Raw genomic sequence first — 19,000 nt, forward strand, 5'->3', positions numbered from 1 at the left:
TGGCGGACTGTGTTTACAAAACCTCACATGCAGTTATGCACCTCTTTTTGCTCTCCTAAATGTAGTGTTGCACTATTAATAAAACTTCGGAAATTACCCGTACCGCGCTATTTCTGGGACATAATCCGCTTTCGAAAAATGTATCGATGCTTGTGTTAGCCCAACGCTCATGCATTTATCAAACTACTTGCACCTGGTGTTAACATTTCTCGAAGTTATCTGTCGTGTCTCGAAAAATTTGGTCGTCTCCATTGACGAGGTTTTAAATGTTTCAATTGTAGTTGTTTATTTCATGTGCTTGTACTCACCGTGGCATTCAACTTCAGGTTATATCTTACCCTATGTGGCACGCAAAATCTGAATCACATGCGTCGTAAGCTTTCATTCCTAAAAAATTGCAAAAGCTGTGTGTGTATGTCCAGATATTATTAATAATGTCGGCGGTTTCCCATCTTTGCTCAGTACCTACTTAGTAGACGAAAGAATATCCAAGATTTCTGTGCTGGTACCCCGCGGCGTACATATTTTTACTGAACAAGTAATCCATTGTGAAAAATTGTGAAATTGAACGAGGATGGACGGACCACACGAACGAGCGCTGACTCACCATGCGGCTTGACAGAAATCATGTCAACCTATATAGACATATTTAAAAAGAAGCCCGATGAAAAACAAGTAAAGTAAACAAAGAGCACCGCTACGATTAACATCTATAAACACAGTTACTGTGCAAAGACGATAAGAGGCTCAAATATTATTGCACCTGGTGATGCAACCATGGTCTGCAACTATGTTCATATGGTTCATTGTAGGGGTGCAGTTTGTTTTCTTTATTTTTTGATGAGTGGCGTTCTTGATAAATTTGTGTACATAGGATTACGTGTTTTCTTCCGTGTTCAATATAGGCACTTTTTCACCGTGAACGAAAAGCAACTTGGCGAACTTTTCAGTCCTCTTACATAATTGCAGTCAAATATTTACCGCAGATATAACCTCCACCGGCTTTTGTGAAGCGGCTGAGACCCGTGTGCGCCGGCTCCTCGTAGGTTCCGCACAAGTAAAAGGCTAGAAATAAATTAAAGGTGATATCAAGATTTTGATTGATCTTCCTCAATCCTTCGGGACACGTACTTATTTGATGGGCACTGATCTGCAACATTTACTCGCCGAGACAGCAGCTGATGTACCATCCTCGGTCTTCTAGCAACTTCCCTCGCGAATTTTACTACGTGGAGGGGCAACTACATCTGAATATTTCGTTAAGGGACCACAAGAAAATGATGTTGAACATAGGGCTGCGTGTAGAGATAGCAGTTGACTAAAGAAAAAAAAAATGTCCTAAGTCACTTTTGTAGGAAAAGTAACGCAAGGCTCATTTTGAGGGTTCATTCATACTGGCGACACGCTCAGGCCACCCGACGAAGTTGGTCGCAATGAGACGGTCACGAATAGTCGCAAACGGGTCACAAATAGTTTGCAAATGATCGCCTTGGGTGGAAAGCGGATCTTGAGACTGCTGGTCAACTTTTCCGAGACACGGCTGCATTGGGAAACATTCTGAACCAATGAGGGGCACAGCAGAAGGACGTCTTCATGCGCCGGTGTCTATATTACGCGGCGGTCGCGGTGCGAGCCCACTTGAACGACATGAACGGCATGAATCACCAGACATTTTGGTTTAGCGATGGGCAGCCAGCGCTTGCCTGGTAGAACATTGGTCATCATGAGTCTCTCCGTGATCGCCAGTCACCGTCACTTATGAATACTTAGATAACAAGTACAATGTGTTGAACTGCATCCCTGCTGTTACTTGTTATAATTTCTGGTACTATCACACGCGCAACCTAACCAGCGTACCTACATGTTACGAATGTCAGGGTATTTTCATATAATAATGCATAATCACTAGGAAGTCTGTTGTAAAAAAACTTCTCCTATGTGATGACTAGCCTTACGTGGCACAAATTCATGCCACAGGTGGAACTTATTTTCGTGAAACTGCCTTTGTGTTAACATACATAGTCAAATTTGGAGACATTTACAGGAGAGAGAGAGAGAGAGCAAGAAAAGTATAGGACTATAGAGGCACCGGGTTTCTGTTGACGGTAATTGCCGGCAATTAAATATTGCGCTCTTGCCGGTCAGTGCTATTTTGGCGCATTCTACTGCTTTCCTTCCGCAGATTGAAGAAGAGAATGAGCAGCGTGCTTGCAAAGTTACCAGACATCGATGCAGAAGCACCCGACAAAGTAAGAGACCGGCATTACATGGTATAAAGTAGTGGAGAAAATAAACTGGGCATCGATCTACAGACTGACTTTTTTAAGGTCTTTTACAGCCTTCCATTTTCACGGAACATCAAACATGGGCAGACCACATCCTATCGATGAATGTCGACGTAAATGCCATTGATATTGTAGCAACGTAATGACATGCACTTCCAAGGCCGAAACGTGTATGCAGTTGGGTTCCTCACTCCGACTTGATGGTTATGATTATTTATTGGCACCTCCTTTGAAACAGGGCACGGACAAATCTTTACCTAACCTGATGAGTTATTCGGGTGTGCTATCAATGCTTTTCCCGCTGGCATTCTTGTATACATCGCTTTAATCTTCTCTCTTTGCCTTCTACTGCTGCCTATGCCTGTAATGAATCCGGTCATGTTAGTATCCTCCCTGCTTGTTTTGCACCAATACTCTAAAGTTCTCTTGCTTATCTCGACTGTTGACCGGTTGATACCCTTCCCTCTAGTTTAAATCCAAGTATTTCTCAAAGTTGTATGTTACATACGGGCCTAGCTAGGTGAATTCCCTCACCTTCGATTAGGATGTGCTGAGTGGTCTGCGGATTTTGGTTTCAGCAGACACCATGGCTCACTTAATCCTGAATGTTTGCCCGGTATGTTTTTGTCCAAAGGCAACCTGCTCGACCCTCAATTAGCAAGGCACTTCTCTTCGTGTTATTGTACAGATTTGCCCTTCTAATTTCTTTTTTTTCTCACGCTTGTAAATCTACATTGTGTGTTTTGTTTCCAGTCTTGCCATCCAATTTGCAGTCCCAGTCTCTCGCAGTTTCTTATCACTCCTAGTTGTCTGTCTACACTTACAATTACGCTGTACTTGGGTGCAAAATTTCTTGCCCTTTTCGTCGATTCTTGTTCCACAATTTTTAGATATAGATACTTGTGCACTTCAGCCACCCAATAATTTTGAACCCTGTTCCTGAGTCTTTATCAAAATTAATTTTGCTCTGCGCTTCTCTGACTTATAAAGAGACCCAACCTATGTACCCTTGCACTGCCTGATCTGTGGTCTTGCCATCGGTTCCCAAGGAAAACCGGCTTCCTTTGGTCCTTGGTCATGTGGCCTCCCAACCCTATCTTTGATTAACTTCCTACCACGACAATACATACAATTTTTAAAAACAAATTGATATTTGTGAATATCCGCGCAGGCACCATGACTTCTTTCCAGATTTAGCGCACCACCTCGTATTTATTGTGGCCCAAATGTGCCCTATGTTTCATTATTTCTGCATTCTGCATCGCTTACATTTTCAGGTTATCTTGGTGGGTGTTTGAGTACACGCTCCCTTCATCTACATATACGCCGATGTATTTATAATGCTTGGTTATTGTCTTGATTTGCTGTTCAATTGACACTGCGTTGTTACTCGTTTCGTCCATTAGAGACCATAATTCCCGATTTCTCCGTACTAAATTTGAGGCCTAGTTTTGTCGTTGCGCTGCCACACATATTGGCCAGCCTCTGTAAGTCTCTTGCATTGTAAGCTAGTGGCACTATGTGTAGCAAGCATGTGACGCGCCCTCAGGCATAATGTTCGTTCGACGCCAGGCTCGGTGCACTGCTAAGCTCGGCAGGCAACATTGATCACCGCACCGCAATAAACACCGACGAGCACGGCTGCTCGGCGGTCAGTCATCGTTCAGCACCACCACGCTGCGGAGCGTCCGTCTATCGGAGGGTGCCTCGAGCACTCCCTTGTTCACGAGCCGGGGTGGATCGTGACGCTGGCGACGAGGATGGCGACGAGTACCCGCGGATCGTCCCACGCATCCGCGAGCGGCGAAACGCCGCCCCCCGTTGCTGTCGCCATGCCGCTGTATGGAAGGCTCGAGCCGCTCGAGATAGGGTGCGTCTGGCAAATTTACGAGGAGCAAGTCCACGTGTTCTTCCGGGCAAACGACACACCCGAGGCCAAACAGCGGGACATTTTCCTGGCCAGCTGCGGGACCCGCGTTTTCAGCCTCTTGCTCGACCTTCTCAAGCCAGCGACGCCGCACGCTAAGACGTTAGGTGAGCTGCTCGCCATATTGTGCTCACATTTCAACCCAGCAACGTCCACACTAGTGGAGCGTTTCCGCTTCAACAAGCTATGCCGCCGGGAAGGAGAGACCCTCGGGCAGTTCGTTGCTGCGCTACGAGGGTTAACGAGTGCCTGCGCATTTGGGGACCAACTGGACTCGCTGCTCCGGGACCGTGTCTTCTCCAGAATCAACAACCCCGCCACGCAAACGCGACTCCTGGAGCTTCCCGACTTCTCGCACGACGACGCCGTGAATGCAGCGCTGGCAATGGAAGCTGCCGCCAAGGACGCCGGCGAGATTTCCCGTGCGACTGGCTCACCATCGGCGGAAGTAGCGGTCAACGAGTTGGCGACAAAAGGCAGTACCTGCGGTCGTTGTGGTGGTGCCCACTCCCCCTCACAGTGCCAGTTTTCTCAAGCACAATGCTTTACGTGCGCAAAAACTGGCCACCTGTAACGTGTATGCCGAAGGGGGAGGACGAACAGTAAGCAGCAGCCTGATTCAAGCCCAGGTACCACACAAGCCCGCGGCCAGGGTAGCCGTCGCAAGGGTATGCGGCGGAGGCGTGTGGTAGCAAGCTCAAGTTCTTCCGCGGCCAGGCTCCACGTCGTGGCCGAGGACCCGCTGATTTTCGAAATGTGGCACACAGGCTTTGTACCATCGTCTGTGCCGCCGTACATGCTGACCGTCGAAATCTGCGGGCACCCCATTTCCATGGAGCTGGACACAGGGGCCAGCGTGTCTGTAATGGCCGGGAAGCTCTTCAAGTGTACTTTCCCCGGCGTGTCCGTCGAGGCTTCGGGCGTGATGCTGCGAAGCTACTCCGGGCAACTCTCCTAGGTCCAGGGTCAGGCACAGGTCAACGTTCGCTTTGGCGACAGGGAGGCAACCCTTCCCCTTTACTATACGAAGGGGTCGTCGCCGACGCTGCTGGGCCGAAACTGGATTCATGCACTGGGCGTTCGTCTGCCAGAGTACCAGGAGGCCAGCCTACATGTGGTGCAAGACGTCCGCAGCCTCCTGACTGAGTTCAAGTCCCTGTTCCAGCCAGGGCTGGGCACATTTGCCGGCACGACGGCTGGCATCTATGTACCTGAGGGAGCCCGGCCACGTTTTTTCAAGCCTTGCCCACTGCCATTCGCCCTGTGGGACGGGGTCACCCAGGAGCTGCAAAGGTCCATCGTACCAGTCCTCAAGCGAGACGGCAGTGTCAGGATCTGCGGGAATTTCAAGGTTAACATCAACCCCGCCGCTACCATCGAGAAGTACGAACTGCCCCGGATTGAAAATCTCTGGTCAGCATTGTCCGGTGGACAGAACTTAACCAATCTCGACCTCAGAGATGCTTAGCAGCAGTTGATGCTCCAGGATGCCCGGAAGTATGTCACAATATCGACAACCTTGGGGCTCTTTCCGTACACGCGCTTACCGTTTGGCGTGGCCTCGGCCCCAGCAATATTCTAGAGGGAGATGGACAACTTCTTGAGGGGCATGAGGCACGTGGCGGTGTACTTGGACGACATCCTGGTTACTGGCAGCGACGACGGGGACCACCTGCAGAACCTGCACAACGTCCTGGCACGAGTGCAGGACACCGACCTCAAGCTCAAGCTATAAAAGTGTGTTTTCCTAGCCCCGAGGGTTGAGTACTTGGGACATGTCATTTCCCAGGCAGGCCTAGCCCCGGCTCCCCGCAAAGTTGATGCCGTGCTCAAGGCACCCAAGCCCCAGAACAAGAAGGAGCTTCAGAGCTACCTGAGCCTCAACTTCAACAAGTGTTTTCTGCCGAACCTGTCGCAGCATCTGCAGCCGCTCCATCTTCCGCTTCGAGATGGGCAACAAAGGGTCTGGAAGAAGGAGCAGGACCGGGCCTGCCAGCACAGCAAGGAGCTACTGACCAAGGCTCCAGTGCTGGCGCACTTCGATCCTGCCAAGCCTGTCGACCTTACTGTTGATGCGTCGCCGTATGGTGTGGGAGCCGTCCTCGCACACCGGGAGAAAGATGGCCAGGAACGCCCTGTGTCGTTTGCTTCTCGACGGCTTCATGTTGCGGAGCAACGTTACAGCCAGTTGGACAAGGAAGGTTTGGCCCTCATGTTCCGTCCAGAACGCTTCCATCAGTATCTGTGGGGCCGGAAGTTCGAGGCGGTCACGGACCACAAGCCGCTGTTGGGGCTTCTGGGGCCCGACAAGGCAGTTCCTGTGCAGGCATCACCTCGAGTGGTACGCTGGGCCTTGAGGCTGGCAGCTTACAGTTACCAGCTGGTTTAACATCTGCGAAAGGACCTGGGACCTGCTGATTCCCTGAGCCGCCTGCCCCTGCCAGAGGTGCCTGATGCTGTGCGAGAACCTGCTGAAGTGTTCATGCTGGAACACGCCTACTCGGAGGTGCTCTCCAGATCTGCGGTATCTCTAGCGACCAGCCGGGACCCAGTCCTGTCTCAGGTGGTCAAGGCGGTGTCCTGTGGAGAGGAATTGGTGCAGCAGGCTTATAGCCACAAGGCCGCTGAGCTGAGCTTGCAGCAGGGCTGCCTACTCTGGGGTTCTAGGTTGGTGATCCCACAAAGTCTCCGGTCCAGGGTCCTGCAGTTGCTGCATGCGGGTCATCCAGGGGTAGGAAAGACCAAGATGGTGGCCCGGTCTCATGTTTGGCGGCCTGGCCTGGACCAAGACATCGCTCACTTGGTGCAAAGTTGCCAAATCTGCCAGGAGCATCAGCGAGCCTCGGGTCATGTGGTGATCACCCCCTGGCCGTTCCCACAGAGACCCTGGTCCCGCCTACATGTGCATTTTGGGGGACCCTGCAAGGGTCATTACTTCCTGGTGGTGGTGAACACCTTTTCGAAGTGGGTGCAGGTTCTGCCTGCCACCACTCCATCAGCAGTCGCGACCATTGCAGCGCTACGACAGGTCTTGGCCGCCCAGGGGTTGCCCGATGTCATGGTGTCCGACAATGGTCCTGCTTTCGCCAGCGCAGAGTACCTGGCCTGGCTGACGAAAAATGGAATCCGCCGGATGATGGTTCCGCCGTACCACCCTGCTTCAAATGGTGCCGCCGAGCGGGTGGTGCAAACCATCAAAGACAAGCTAAAGAAGAGCCAGACTCGGGATTTCCGGAGACACAGATTGCCCGGATATTACTTCAGTACCGGACCACGCCCCACGATGTCACTGGCCGTGCCCCCTGTGAGCTCCTGCTGCGTCGGATGGTCAAGACCCCCTTGGGCGTCTTGCATCCGGACCTCCGATCCACAGTGCTTTTGAAGCAGCTGAAGCAGAAGCTGGCTGCTGACCAAGGGTGCCGTCCCGGGCCTTTGCCAGAGTCGGGAGCTCCAGCTTTCGCCAGGAACTTTCATCCTGGCCCACCCTGGTCTGCTGGACAGCTGGTGCCTCCTGCCAGCACCTCATCGCAGCTCGTCCGCATGCCAGGCGGGTCCATATGGTACAGACACGCTGACCATGTCAGGCCTCGCCTCGGGACCTGGCCAGCACCCTCGACTGCCACTTCTGAATTCCAGCCCACAGGAGGACTAGCGGCAGCACATGTCGCTTCTAGCGGAGCACCACCCACCTCGGAGGAGGCAACCGTAGCCAGTGGTGCGGCACCCGTTGGAACGGTGTCGAGCCCGGCACCACTCGCAAGGCCGACCACAACGGACCCTCCGGATGGAGCGAGGCTGGGTCAGGCAGCAACCGGCGTTGCCACACCCAACCCAACAACACCAGTGCCCAGGCGGAGTACTCGACGGCGGAGGCCACCAGAACGTTACTCGCCTGGATATCAGGCAGCATCGACCCAGCTAGGCTGGAGGCAGAGCCTCGTATGTTGTACATGGATGTTTGTTTTTTATTTAACAAACAAACTGAGGGTAACGGGGTGTAGCAAGCATGTGACGCCCCCTCAGGCATAATCTTCGTTCGCCGCCAGGCTCGGTGGCCTGCTACGCTCGGCAGGCAACATTGATCACCGCAGCGCAATACACACCGACGAGCACGGCTGCTCGGCGGTCAGTCATCGTTCAGCACCACCACGCTGCGGAGCGTCCGTCTACCGGAGGGTGCCTCGAGCCCTCCCTTGTTCACGAGCCAGGGTGGATCGTGACACTATGTTGTCCGCACACATCCCTGCGGGACACTCCCTTTGCACCATTTGACCATTACGCGTGCATGATGCATGAAATCCTAATTGACTGTTCTCCAGTTGTTGGCTTTCGATGCCCTCAACGTAAAGCGTGAAGAACAATGGATATAGAGGGCACCCGTGCTTCATTTCTTGAATTTTTGCAATTTCGTTACAAGTTCGGAATTCGCATACAATGTTTACTCGGTTGGGTTTATATATTGTTACGGAACAGAAAGAGTGGCGCCAGTCAGAAGAAGACGATTTGACGCGTAAAGGTGCAATCGGTCTCGACAGCCATCTTGTTTATGCGTGGTTGTCTGTCTTGTATATATTGTAAATACATTTTGATGTGTGATTTCTCCAGCGTAACAAATTGGCGAGAGGTGCGAGGTACCCACTAGAGACCCCACTAGGTACTCAGTGGTCGTCACCTCGGACTGGATAACATGACCGACGAAGCAGGAACCGACATGACGCGGCCTACATCATCGCCTACAACCCCGACAGTTGTGCTGCACCAGCAGCGGGATCCACGAACATTCTGTGGCACCGAGCCCCTCGACATGGAAGACTGGATTGCCACGTATGAGCAAGTGCCCACAACAAATGGGATCCGAGGATTATGTTTGTCTTCTACCCAAAAGACAACCACGAGGAAGAGCTTAACGACTGGGATACGTGCAAACAGATGCTGAGGAATTGTTCGGCCGTGCCGCGGACGGAAGACCACTGCTAAGCAAGAACTAGCGACCCACGCCCGGACCTCCACAGAATCATACGACTCAGACATCCACGACGTGCTGGTTCGGTGCCGTAAGGCTGACAGAGATATGGCTAAGTCAGACAAGGTTGGTCGTGTACTGAAGGGATCGCTGACGTTGCTTTCCTCTTGCTGCGGTGAAAGAATTGTGAAACAGTACAGGACATCATAAAAAAGTGTCAATGCTTTAAGCAAGCCAAGAGCCGCCACGCTGCTACGCCGTTCGCACGTCCGCAGAACACAGCTGGAACATTCTCGTGTGAGGAGAGGCTAGGTGCGCAGCGACCATCTTCGTCAGATGACCTGACGCGATTAATGCGGCAACAACTTGAAGCCATGGCTCCTGCAGCCCTTTTCTCGTGCCCCAGTAAGCCGAACAACGCGCCTACAGCACCATTTGTGCCGGAAATAGCCCGCGAAGAACTCGCTAATCTTGAACTTCACTCTGTATGTGCTGTTTCCGCTTAACAGCTGTCTCATACTCCAGGTCCATCGACTAGTCCGCGGTATCCTGCGCGCTACCTAAATCCACCCGAGTGACGAATCCCAGACGATCGGCCAATCTGTTTTGCCTGCTGGCTTATCGGACACGTTGCTCACCATTTTAGCAGCCATGCTGTCTCCTCCCCTCTACGACCGCCATTCACCAGTTATTATCGCCACGAACACAGCGAGTGTCGTTACCAGCCTCCATTAGCACTGCAGCAGCCAAACAATGGCGCTCGTCCTGCATAGAAAAGCCCCTACTCGTCATTCCGACGTTTCCAGTCGCATTCGCCGCAAGCTTGTTGACCATCGTCCCTATCGCTGCAGGCTTGTCGCCCACTGTCCCTGATGCAGCCCAACCCCCGTCTCCAGAAAACTAAGTGATGCAGCCCTCAGAGGTGACGCTGCATCGACGACTCGACCGCAAAACGTTCTGATCACTTTGCCTACCAAACGGAACCTGATGGACGTTTTAGTCGATGGCGTCAGTGTGCCCGCACTTATTGTCACTTGCGCACATGTGTGTGATTTGTGCCCAATAGTGCCGACACCTGAACAAAATTCTCACGTGCGCTGCATCACGCCCCCTCCCCGCTGCCGACGGAGGAAGACGCACCGTCCATGGTATATGCATCGCTCGGATTGGCATCGCGAGGCGCCTAACGACTTTTTTTGCCGTTTTGGAAGAATGCCTTTTTGACGTTATGCTCGGCTTAGAGTTTTGATCGTCTTATTCAGCCCTCAAGGGTTGCGCTTCTATTGTCATTCACCTTGAACTGCCCGACGACAGCGATAGTCCACCGTCACACAACCATGGTTAGCTCTCCTGCAGACATCCGCCTGTTTCCCAAAGCCACTGTCTACGTCGCTGACAGTGGCTTGGGGAAACAGGCGGGTGTACTGTGTCTCACCGCTGACACACTGCTTGAGAGAAATTTGACCGTTCACTATAACGTGCTCATTGTTGCAGGCAATGAGATTTCGCTCCTTCTCCTCAATTTGAACTGCTCAACTTAAGTTCTTCCCCGAACATGTCTTTGGGTGACATCTCGCCTTTGAACGACTGCGAAAAATCCGATCTGGACGAAATTCCGTCGCCCTCTACTGGAACCTCCGATTCACCGATGCTCACAGACGAAGTTAGCAAGATGTTTACATCTTATCTTCTTCCAGCCCAAGCTGCTGACTTCCGCCATCTCTTTGAAACGTACTGCGACATTTTTTACCTTGACGGCTACTCCTTAGCCCAGACATAAGTTGTCACTCATCGTATTTATACCAGAAACGCCAATCCGGTACGTCGTCGGCCACACCATGTTACACATCTGTATAAGAAGTGATGCAACAAGAAGTCGGCAACATTTGACTAAAGGCATTGTGACCATCTTCCAGTTCGTGGACGTCCCGTGTTGCCCTTGTCAAGAAACAAGCACGGCAGTTGATGCTTTTGTGTCGATGACAGACACCTGAACAAAATCACACGCAATCATGTTTACCCTTTCCCACGTATTGAGGCCTTGGACTGCTTGCACGGAGCCAAGTATTTTAGTCGACGGTCCTCCGATCAGGATATTGGCAAACATCGGTAGCTTACATGGACCGTGCCTTCGTAACGCCTGACAGCCTTTACCTATTCAAGGTTATGCCCTTCGGCCTTTTACTTCAAGGTTATTATTCAAGGTTATTATTCAAGGTTATGTCCTTCGGCCCCGGCAGCCTTAGAAAGAATAACTTACTTCGCGCCTATTAATGGTCCGCATGTATGTCTTCTCTAGACGATGCCAGTCTTTTCAGAACTTCCCGAGTCATCTAACGCCTCTATCGGCTATTCTTGCAGTTTTCTAACACGCCGACCTGAAATTGAACTAATCGAATCGCCACTTTGCACGTCGTTAAATTGCCATTCTTGGAAATCTCGTCAGTGCCGCTGGGGTTTAACCCTACCCTGACAAGGTTCGTGCTGTCGAGAACTTTCCTGTTCGGTCACCCGCCCCAGATGTAAGTAGCTTTGTTTGGCTATGGTTATTTTTTTGTCGTTTTATGAAGAATTTCGGTGAAAGCGATCGCCCACTCACCGGCTTACTTAAGTAAGAGGTTGCTTTCACATGGGGCCTTGCTCAAAATAAAGCCTTCTCCGCCCTCGCACGTTCGCTCATGGCTCCGCCATTGCTGGCTCATTAGGATCTGTGGGATGTCATGTCTGCCGAAGGACGAATCCCAACATAAAAACGTAACGCTTCTTTATTCGACTAACGATGGCAGCGGACGGGCATACCAACGCTACGTTCGTCCCAGTAGCGGAAGGTAGAATGCGGTCTTTCTCAGCCAGGCAGCCTGTTTTTATAGGCACCGTCGGTGACGCATACCTCGGGTGACGTGGCGGCAGTGCTATGTTTTATCGACCATGCAGTCCAGCGTGCAGCTGTGTTATGCTGGGCCAGATGATAAGAAGACGGAGGGTGCGCAGAAGTATGCGCGGAGTGTGTCGCCATATCGCCCCCCCCCCCCCCCCCCCCCCCGCGGAGTGGAGAGCCGGAGAGCCCTCAGGGCTTGAAAAAATCTGGTCAGCGTACGCGACGTCCGCTGCGTGTATTGACAGAAGCAGGCTGCGATGTCGGCGGTCGTGGATGGACGTCTGTGGGCGTACTGGTATTCCATGGTTCGGCGGAATCGGTGTAGGCCGGCTTCAGCCTGTCGATAGAGACGCGGACGGCGTTCCCTTTAATGCGCAGGGTGAAGGTTTTGTCATCGCGACGGAGGACTGGGTAGGGTCCGCTATAAGGTGGCTGTAAAGGCCGGCGGACGGTGTCGTCGCGGAGAAAGGTGTGCGAGCACGTTGCCAGATCCTTGAAGACGAAGGGTACGGTCTTAAAGTGGTGAGCTGCAGGTGACGGGCGGAGGCTAGCGATAGTGCGTCGGAGCCGGGCGATGAAATTGGTGGGATCTGACGTCGCGGTGGTGGATGGCGGTGCAGCGAGAAATTCGCCTGGGAGGCGGAGGGGTTCCCCGTAGACGAGCTCTGCGGGTGTAGCCTGAATGTCGGGCTTGAAGGTAGCGCGAAGACCTAGGGTAATGGCTGGGATGGCTTCAGGCCAGGTTGAGTCCGGGTGGCACATGATGGCTGCTTTGAACTGTCGGTGGAAACGTTCGATCATCCCGTTGGCGCATGGATGGTAGCTGGTGGTCCGCGAGCGTTCGAACCCGATGGTCAGCCCGAGCAGCCGGAAAAGGTGCGATTCGAACTGTCGTCCTTGGTCGGTGGTGACGCGGCGAGGGGGCCCGAAGCGGGCAATCCAGCCGGCGAAGAAGGCCGAGGCGACGTCTTCCGCAGTGATTCCTTCGAGGGGCCATGCCTAAGGCCATCGTGTGTACCGATCGATGGCGGTGAGGCAGTAGCGATAGCGTCCAGCTGGAGGCAAGGGCCCTATGATATCAAGGTGGACGTGTTGAAACCGACCAGAGGTCTGGGGGAATGCGCCGAGTGGTGAAGTGACATGCCTGGTGACTTTAGCGCGCTGGCATTGAATGCAGGAGCGCGTCCAGGTGCGGCAATCCAGCTGCACGGAGGGCCAGACATAGCGGTCAGCCACGAGGCGTGCAGAGGCGCGTATGCCGGGATGGCTGAGATTATGTAGCTGGCTAAAGAGGCCACGGCGATGGGAAAGGGGCACGTAAGGCCTGCTTCGTGCCCCATACCTTCGTCTTTGTCGATTCAGGTATGGGGACTTGCTGCAGCTGTAGTGAGGACCCGCCCTTAAGAAGCTCCTGCAGTTCAGCGTCCGTAGTCTGATCCTCGGCGAGGACATCAGCTGTTATCTGCGAAGGGCTAATAGCTGCCACACGTGAAAGCGCGTCGGCGACCACGTTATCCTTCCAGCTGACTTGTTGGATGTCAGTGGTAAACTGGGCGATGAACGAAAGCTGGTTCTGCTGGACCGGAGGAAGTTTGTCGCGGCGCTGAGAGAAGGCGTAGGTCAGAGGTTTATGGTCGGTGTAGATAGCGCAGTGTTGTGCTTCGAGAATGTGGCGAAATGGCTGAACAGCTTCGTATATCGCCAGGAGGCCGTAGAAGTAGCGTCGAAATTTACCCGCTGCCCAAACGATGGCAAGCCACTCGCGTTCAGTAACAGAGTAACTGCGGTCCACTTGTGACAGAAGACTGCTAACATACGCAATAACACGCTCGAAACCTCGCTGGCGCTGAGCCAAAACAGTGCCTATTCCATGACTGTTGGCGTTAGTTCAAACTTCCGTTCAAGCGGTCATGTCAGAATCGGCGAGAATTCGTGGTGAAGTTACTTGCACGGTAAGCTCCGTGAACGCAGTAGCTTCTTCCGGATTCCAGACAAAAACCGCGTCTTTCTTGAGACGTTCTGTTAAAGATCGCGAAACGTTAGTGAAATTGCATACGAACCGGCGGAAATATGAGCAGAGGCCCACAAAGCTTCGAACATGGTTGAAAAAAGTCGGGAAGGGGAAATTCTTGATTGCGCGAACTTTTTCGGGATTGATGCGGACGCCGGAAGAATCGACGAGGAGTAAGAGCACAGCAAGTTGCCGGCGGCAGAAGTGACATTTGGGCGAATTGAGTAGAAATTGGGGAAGATAAATAATTGCTCAAGGACGCTCGATGTGCGTGGCAAAACTTGGTGAAAATGTAATAACGTCATCAAAGTAACACAGGCAGATGAACTAATTCAAAACCCTGAACGAGAACGTCCACCATACGTTAAATTGTAGTCGGGGCATTACATAACCTGAACGGCAACACTTTAAACTGTTAGAGGTCATCATGTGTAATAAAAGCGATCTTTTCACGATTCACGTCGTCAACTGCAATCTCCCAGTAACCGGTGGGAATGACTACCGAAGAAAAATAATTGGCCCACATAGACAAACGAGGCCCTCAGCTATCCGCCGCCGCGGATTCACGTCCATTTTGCTTCTTTGTTGAGATGGCGATAGTCGACACAGATGTTCCAGCTCGCATCTTTGTTTCTTCCGAGCACGACCGGAGAAGCCCGAGGGCTGCAAGAAGGTTGAATGGTATCTCGAGCAAGCATCTCGTTGACTTCATTCAGTATGACTTGGCGCTCAGTAGAAGAGACGCGGTAGGTTGTCAGTCAAGCGGGCTGGTGTTGCCGGTGTTTATGCAATGTTTCACAACAGACATTTGAACGAGCGGCCTGTCGTGATATCGGCAATGCCCTGGTAAAGAGGGGAGAAGGCAATGGAGTGCGTCCGCATGGAGGCCGGAAGGTCAGGAACGATCATTGCTGTGAAAGGTACTAATAATCGGGTCCCGATCGTATTGCTACACTGCCAATTAACCTGCACTTGATTGCCAAATTTCTTCCTGCTTTATTAAAGTGTAAATACACTTGTCATTTATGGAGGCTTTATACAGCGAAGTCTTCGTAGTTATTATAAAAAGATCGATGACATGTGTGAGAAAAAAATAAGGTGCTGCATGAAAAATGCATGTCTTTGAATTAAGATCTCTCCTGAGAGACAAGCAACATAAGAAATTAACCTTGTGGAGCACACCCTGTTAAGATGTCGCAGTATTTGCGTAACGGTACAGACTTCTAAGTGAAATTGTTGTGAGCGGGATGCTAATAAGGAAAGGAGCCTTTCCAAAGATGCATTTGTTTTGATACAATTACTTCTTCATCAGGAACCCATCAGATAGTATTTGTAGATGTCCAAGCGCCTCTGTCCTGATGATCCCTGGACCTTAATTTGATTGTCGTACCTGGAAGGAATAAAACATTTCACACTTGCTGTTGGACAATGCCAGATGCTGTTTCACCTAGGTCCTGCTAGGGCTATGTTCAATAGTTATTGAAAGCCGATACAAAAATAATTTTGCGCGATACCTGGCTCATTGTTTATCGTAAACTTCTGAGGGAGCGCGAACAGGATCTGAGATCTTTAATGTGACTGCCCTTATTTTGGTACACCTAGCAAACCACTCTCGACAGCGCTATATTTGCGCCATGTTGGAGAAGAGAACGATTGTACAGACTGCCCGCAACAACCTCGCATTGTTCGGCCCGTTGACATGTGCTAAGTTGCTGGATATTGTTGCTGCGCACATTTCTTTCCTTTTTTATATCTCGGCTCACCTACTGAATAACATGTGAGTGTGTCGGGCCTTTAAAATTTAAGCGTTCAATTTGAATTTCACTTGCATTATTAAGAACCAAATCTATTCCTACTTGATATGAATTAAATGACCCGATACCTACTGGAAACAGTGTGATGATACCAATAAGGAGCAACAAGCTTAATGTTATGAGCAATTTACAAAAAAGGAGGCAAATACGTTCAGCTTTGTTTTCTACACACCGTATGCATAATATATTTCCCATAAAGCTGGTCCCTCTAAATTCTTATCCCAGCGCTTGGCCTTATTTTTTTTTTAGGCATATTTGTCAACATTTGCAGGTAATGGCTAATCGGGTCATCGGGTCAGCTGGCGCTAATTTCTTCCCCCTTACACGAACTGGCATTCAATTCCAGTTTCGTCCATTTACATTCAACTAAGCTAAGTCAATTATTATGAACTCTTGAGAAATAAACCCAAGTGAGTCAAATGGCTCTCCAATATTCCCGTACCTGTGGTGATATTGCAGCGCATCTACGTGCTTAATTGTTATCACCATGGGAGCAATCTTGCAAACACGTCGTATGCTCTGCTCCGCCCCATTCATGTACTTCAAATTATCAGCTTTTTCTTCGTGTGGTTCATCATACGCATGCGATCTTTGCTCCCTGCAATGAACATCAATTCCTGGCCTGATCTTCGCTTAACAGTGCTCTGGGCGACTCTAAACATTCACTGGAGAGCCGGGAGTTCTGCTTTCTCTGGTGGAGTTGTTACAACTGTGGCCCTGTGGCACATTAATCCTGCATGCAAAAATATTCAGATGAGAATGACAAAAGTGTGAAATTTGACAATTTCTGAAACCCAGGTACCTAAGAGATGTCTTTTTAAGGTATATGTTTGGGATAGTTGATATTCCATAGCGAAAAATCAACATTACATATTTTTAAAAAATGCAAAATGTCCGCTTTGTTGATATTGACACGTGTACTTATCTTTGTCGGGCAACCACGCTTCGCCGCCTAACAGCTGTAACCGCGCAGCGTGGGACGCGCCTGCATGTGTCCGGGGTTTCTGGAAGGTTATCGATGCTTCTATCCACTGTCTGTTTTCGCCGAACCTTACGTTATCTGATTTCATCACCTGACGCGGGTGGTGTGGAGCTTTGTGGAAGGCACGCGGGACCGTGCGATTAGTCTGGAACATTCGACGACTGCTGTATGGGGGCCGACGCGCTTGGCCCACTGATCAGATTTTCGACGATCGCCGACTGTGTTCGCCGCTATCGTTGTGCTTTAAGTGTAGCCTGTTTGTGGGCACAGGTTCGCCCAATAAAAGCTAGTTTTGTCTTTCACAGTACTGCTACTCTGAACAGTACTGCTACTGCTACGAAGAAGGACGTATACCCCCTACCACGGATAGACGACGCATTGGATCAGCTCTGCAACGCTAAATACTTCTCGTCGATGGACCTCAAGTCTGGCTATTGGCAAATAGAAGTCGACGAAAGAGATCGCGAAAAGACCGCCTTCATCACCCCGGACGGCCTCTACGAGTTCAAGGTTATGCCATTTGGACTGTGCTCGGCGCCTGCAACGTTCCAAGGGGTGACGGACACGGTTTTAGCAGGATTGAAGTGGCAGACCTGTCTCGTTTACTTGGATGACGTCGTTGTCTTCGCCGGAAATTTCGACGATCACCTTAGGCGGCTTGGAACAGTACTAGAGGCCATCATGTCATCAGGGCTTACTCTGAAGCCGGAAAAGTGCCACTTCGCTTACCAGGAGCTTCTATTTTTAAGCCACATCATCAGCAAATCTGAAGTCCGCCCCCACCCGCAGAAGACAGCTGCCATCGCAAAGTTCCCGCAGCCCATCGACAAGAAGGCAGTGCGTAGATTCCTTGGCATGTGTGCCTACTACAGGCGCTTTGTCAAGGACTTTTCACGCATCGCGGAGCCGCTAACACATCTAACCAAATGTGATGTCGAGTTCAAGTGGGAAACGCCGCAGGCCAATGCATTTCAAGAACTCAAACGACGCATGCAGTCGCCGCCCGTACTTGCGCACTTCGACGAGCACGCCGATACCGAAATTCACACTGACGCCAGTAGCCTAGGCGTCGGTGCCGTCCTAGTCCAGAGAAAAGATGGACATGAACACGTGATAGCTTACGCTAGCCGGTCGTTGTCAAAAGCGGAAGGTAATTATTCGACAACCGAAAAGGAATGCCTCGCCATCGTTTGGGCTACAGCGAAATTTCGCCCTTACCTATATGGCAGGCCATTCAAAGTGGTCAGCGACCATCACGCGTTGTGTTGGCTAGCTAACTTAAAGGACCCTTCAGGACGGCTGGCACGGTGGAGCCTCAGACTACAAGAATATGACATCACTGTAACATACAAGTCCAGACGAAAACACTCAGATGCCGATTGCCTATCACGCGCCCCCATTGACTCGCCGCCGCAAGATGAAGAGGATGACAACGCCTTCCTTGGAATAATAAGCGTGGAAGACTTCGCCGAACAGCAACGAGGAGACCCGGAGCTAAAAGTCCTAGTCGAGTATTTGGAAGGGAACACCGACGTTGTCCCTAGGGCATTTAAGCGTGGATTGTCTTCGTTCACGCTTCAAAGCAACCTACTCGTGAAGAAGAACTTCTCACCAGTCCGCGCCAACTACCTTCTTGTTGTTCCGACGGCGCTGCGTCCAGAAGTACTGCACGCCCTACATGACGATCCGACCGCTGGGCACCTCGGTTTCTCCCGGACGCTATCGAGGATACAAGAAAGGTATTACTGGCCGCACCTAACCGCCGATGTCGCCCGTTACGTCAAGACATGCCGAGACTGTCAGCGACGCAAGACACCACCGACAAGGCCAGCGGGATTACTACAGCCGATCAAGCCTCCTCACCGACCTTTTCAGCAGATCGGGATGGACTTGTTGGGACCGTTTCCGACATCAACTTCCGGAAATAAGTGGATCGTCGTGGCGACGGACTATCTCACCCGCTTCGCTGAAACTAAAGCTCTACCGAAAGGCAGCGCAGCCGAAGTGGCGAAATTTTTCGTCGAGAACATCCTGCTGCGACATGGTGCTCCAGAAGTCCTCATCACCGACAGATGAACGGCTTTTACAGCAGAGCTCACGCAAGCCCTTCTGCAATACAGCCAGACAAGTCACAGGAGGA

At 51.3% G+C, this 19,000-nt stretch overlaps 1 protein-coding gene across 2 annotated transcripts in view; it reads left to right on the top strand.

The window, feature by feature from the left end:
- LOC129383564 (glutathione hydrolase 1 proenzyme-like) overlaps window positions 1-19,000 on the top strand; it is a 116,729-nt gene that overhangs the window by 61,718 nt on the left and 36,011 nt on the right. For both annotated transcript variants that reach the window (XM_055068195.2, XM_072290157.1), the window contains exon 8: window positions 2,183-2,249. In XM_055068195.2, coding sequence (XP_054924170.2) covers window positions 2,183-2,249 — 67 coding nt within the window. The remainder of the gene's footprint in view (window positions 1-2,182; window positions 2,250-19,000) is intronic.

The sequence above is a fragment of the Dermacentor andersoni genome, chromosome 8, assembly GCF_023375885.2.
Source record: "Dermacentor andersoni chromosome 8, qqDerAnde1_hic_scaffold, whole genome shotgun sequence".
In the NCBI taxonomy this organism is placed as follows: Eukaryota; Metazoa; Arthropoda; class Arachnida; order Ixodida; family Ixodidae; genus Dermacentor; species Dermacentor andersoni.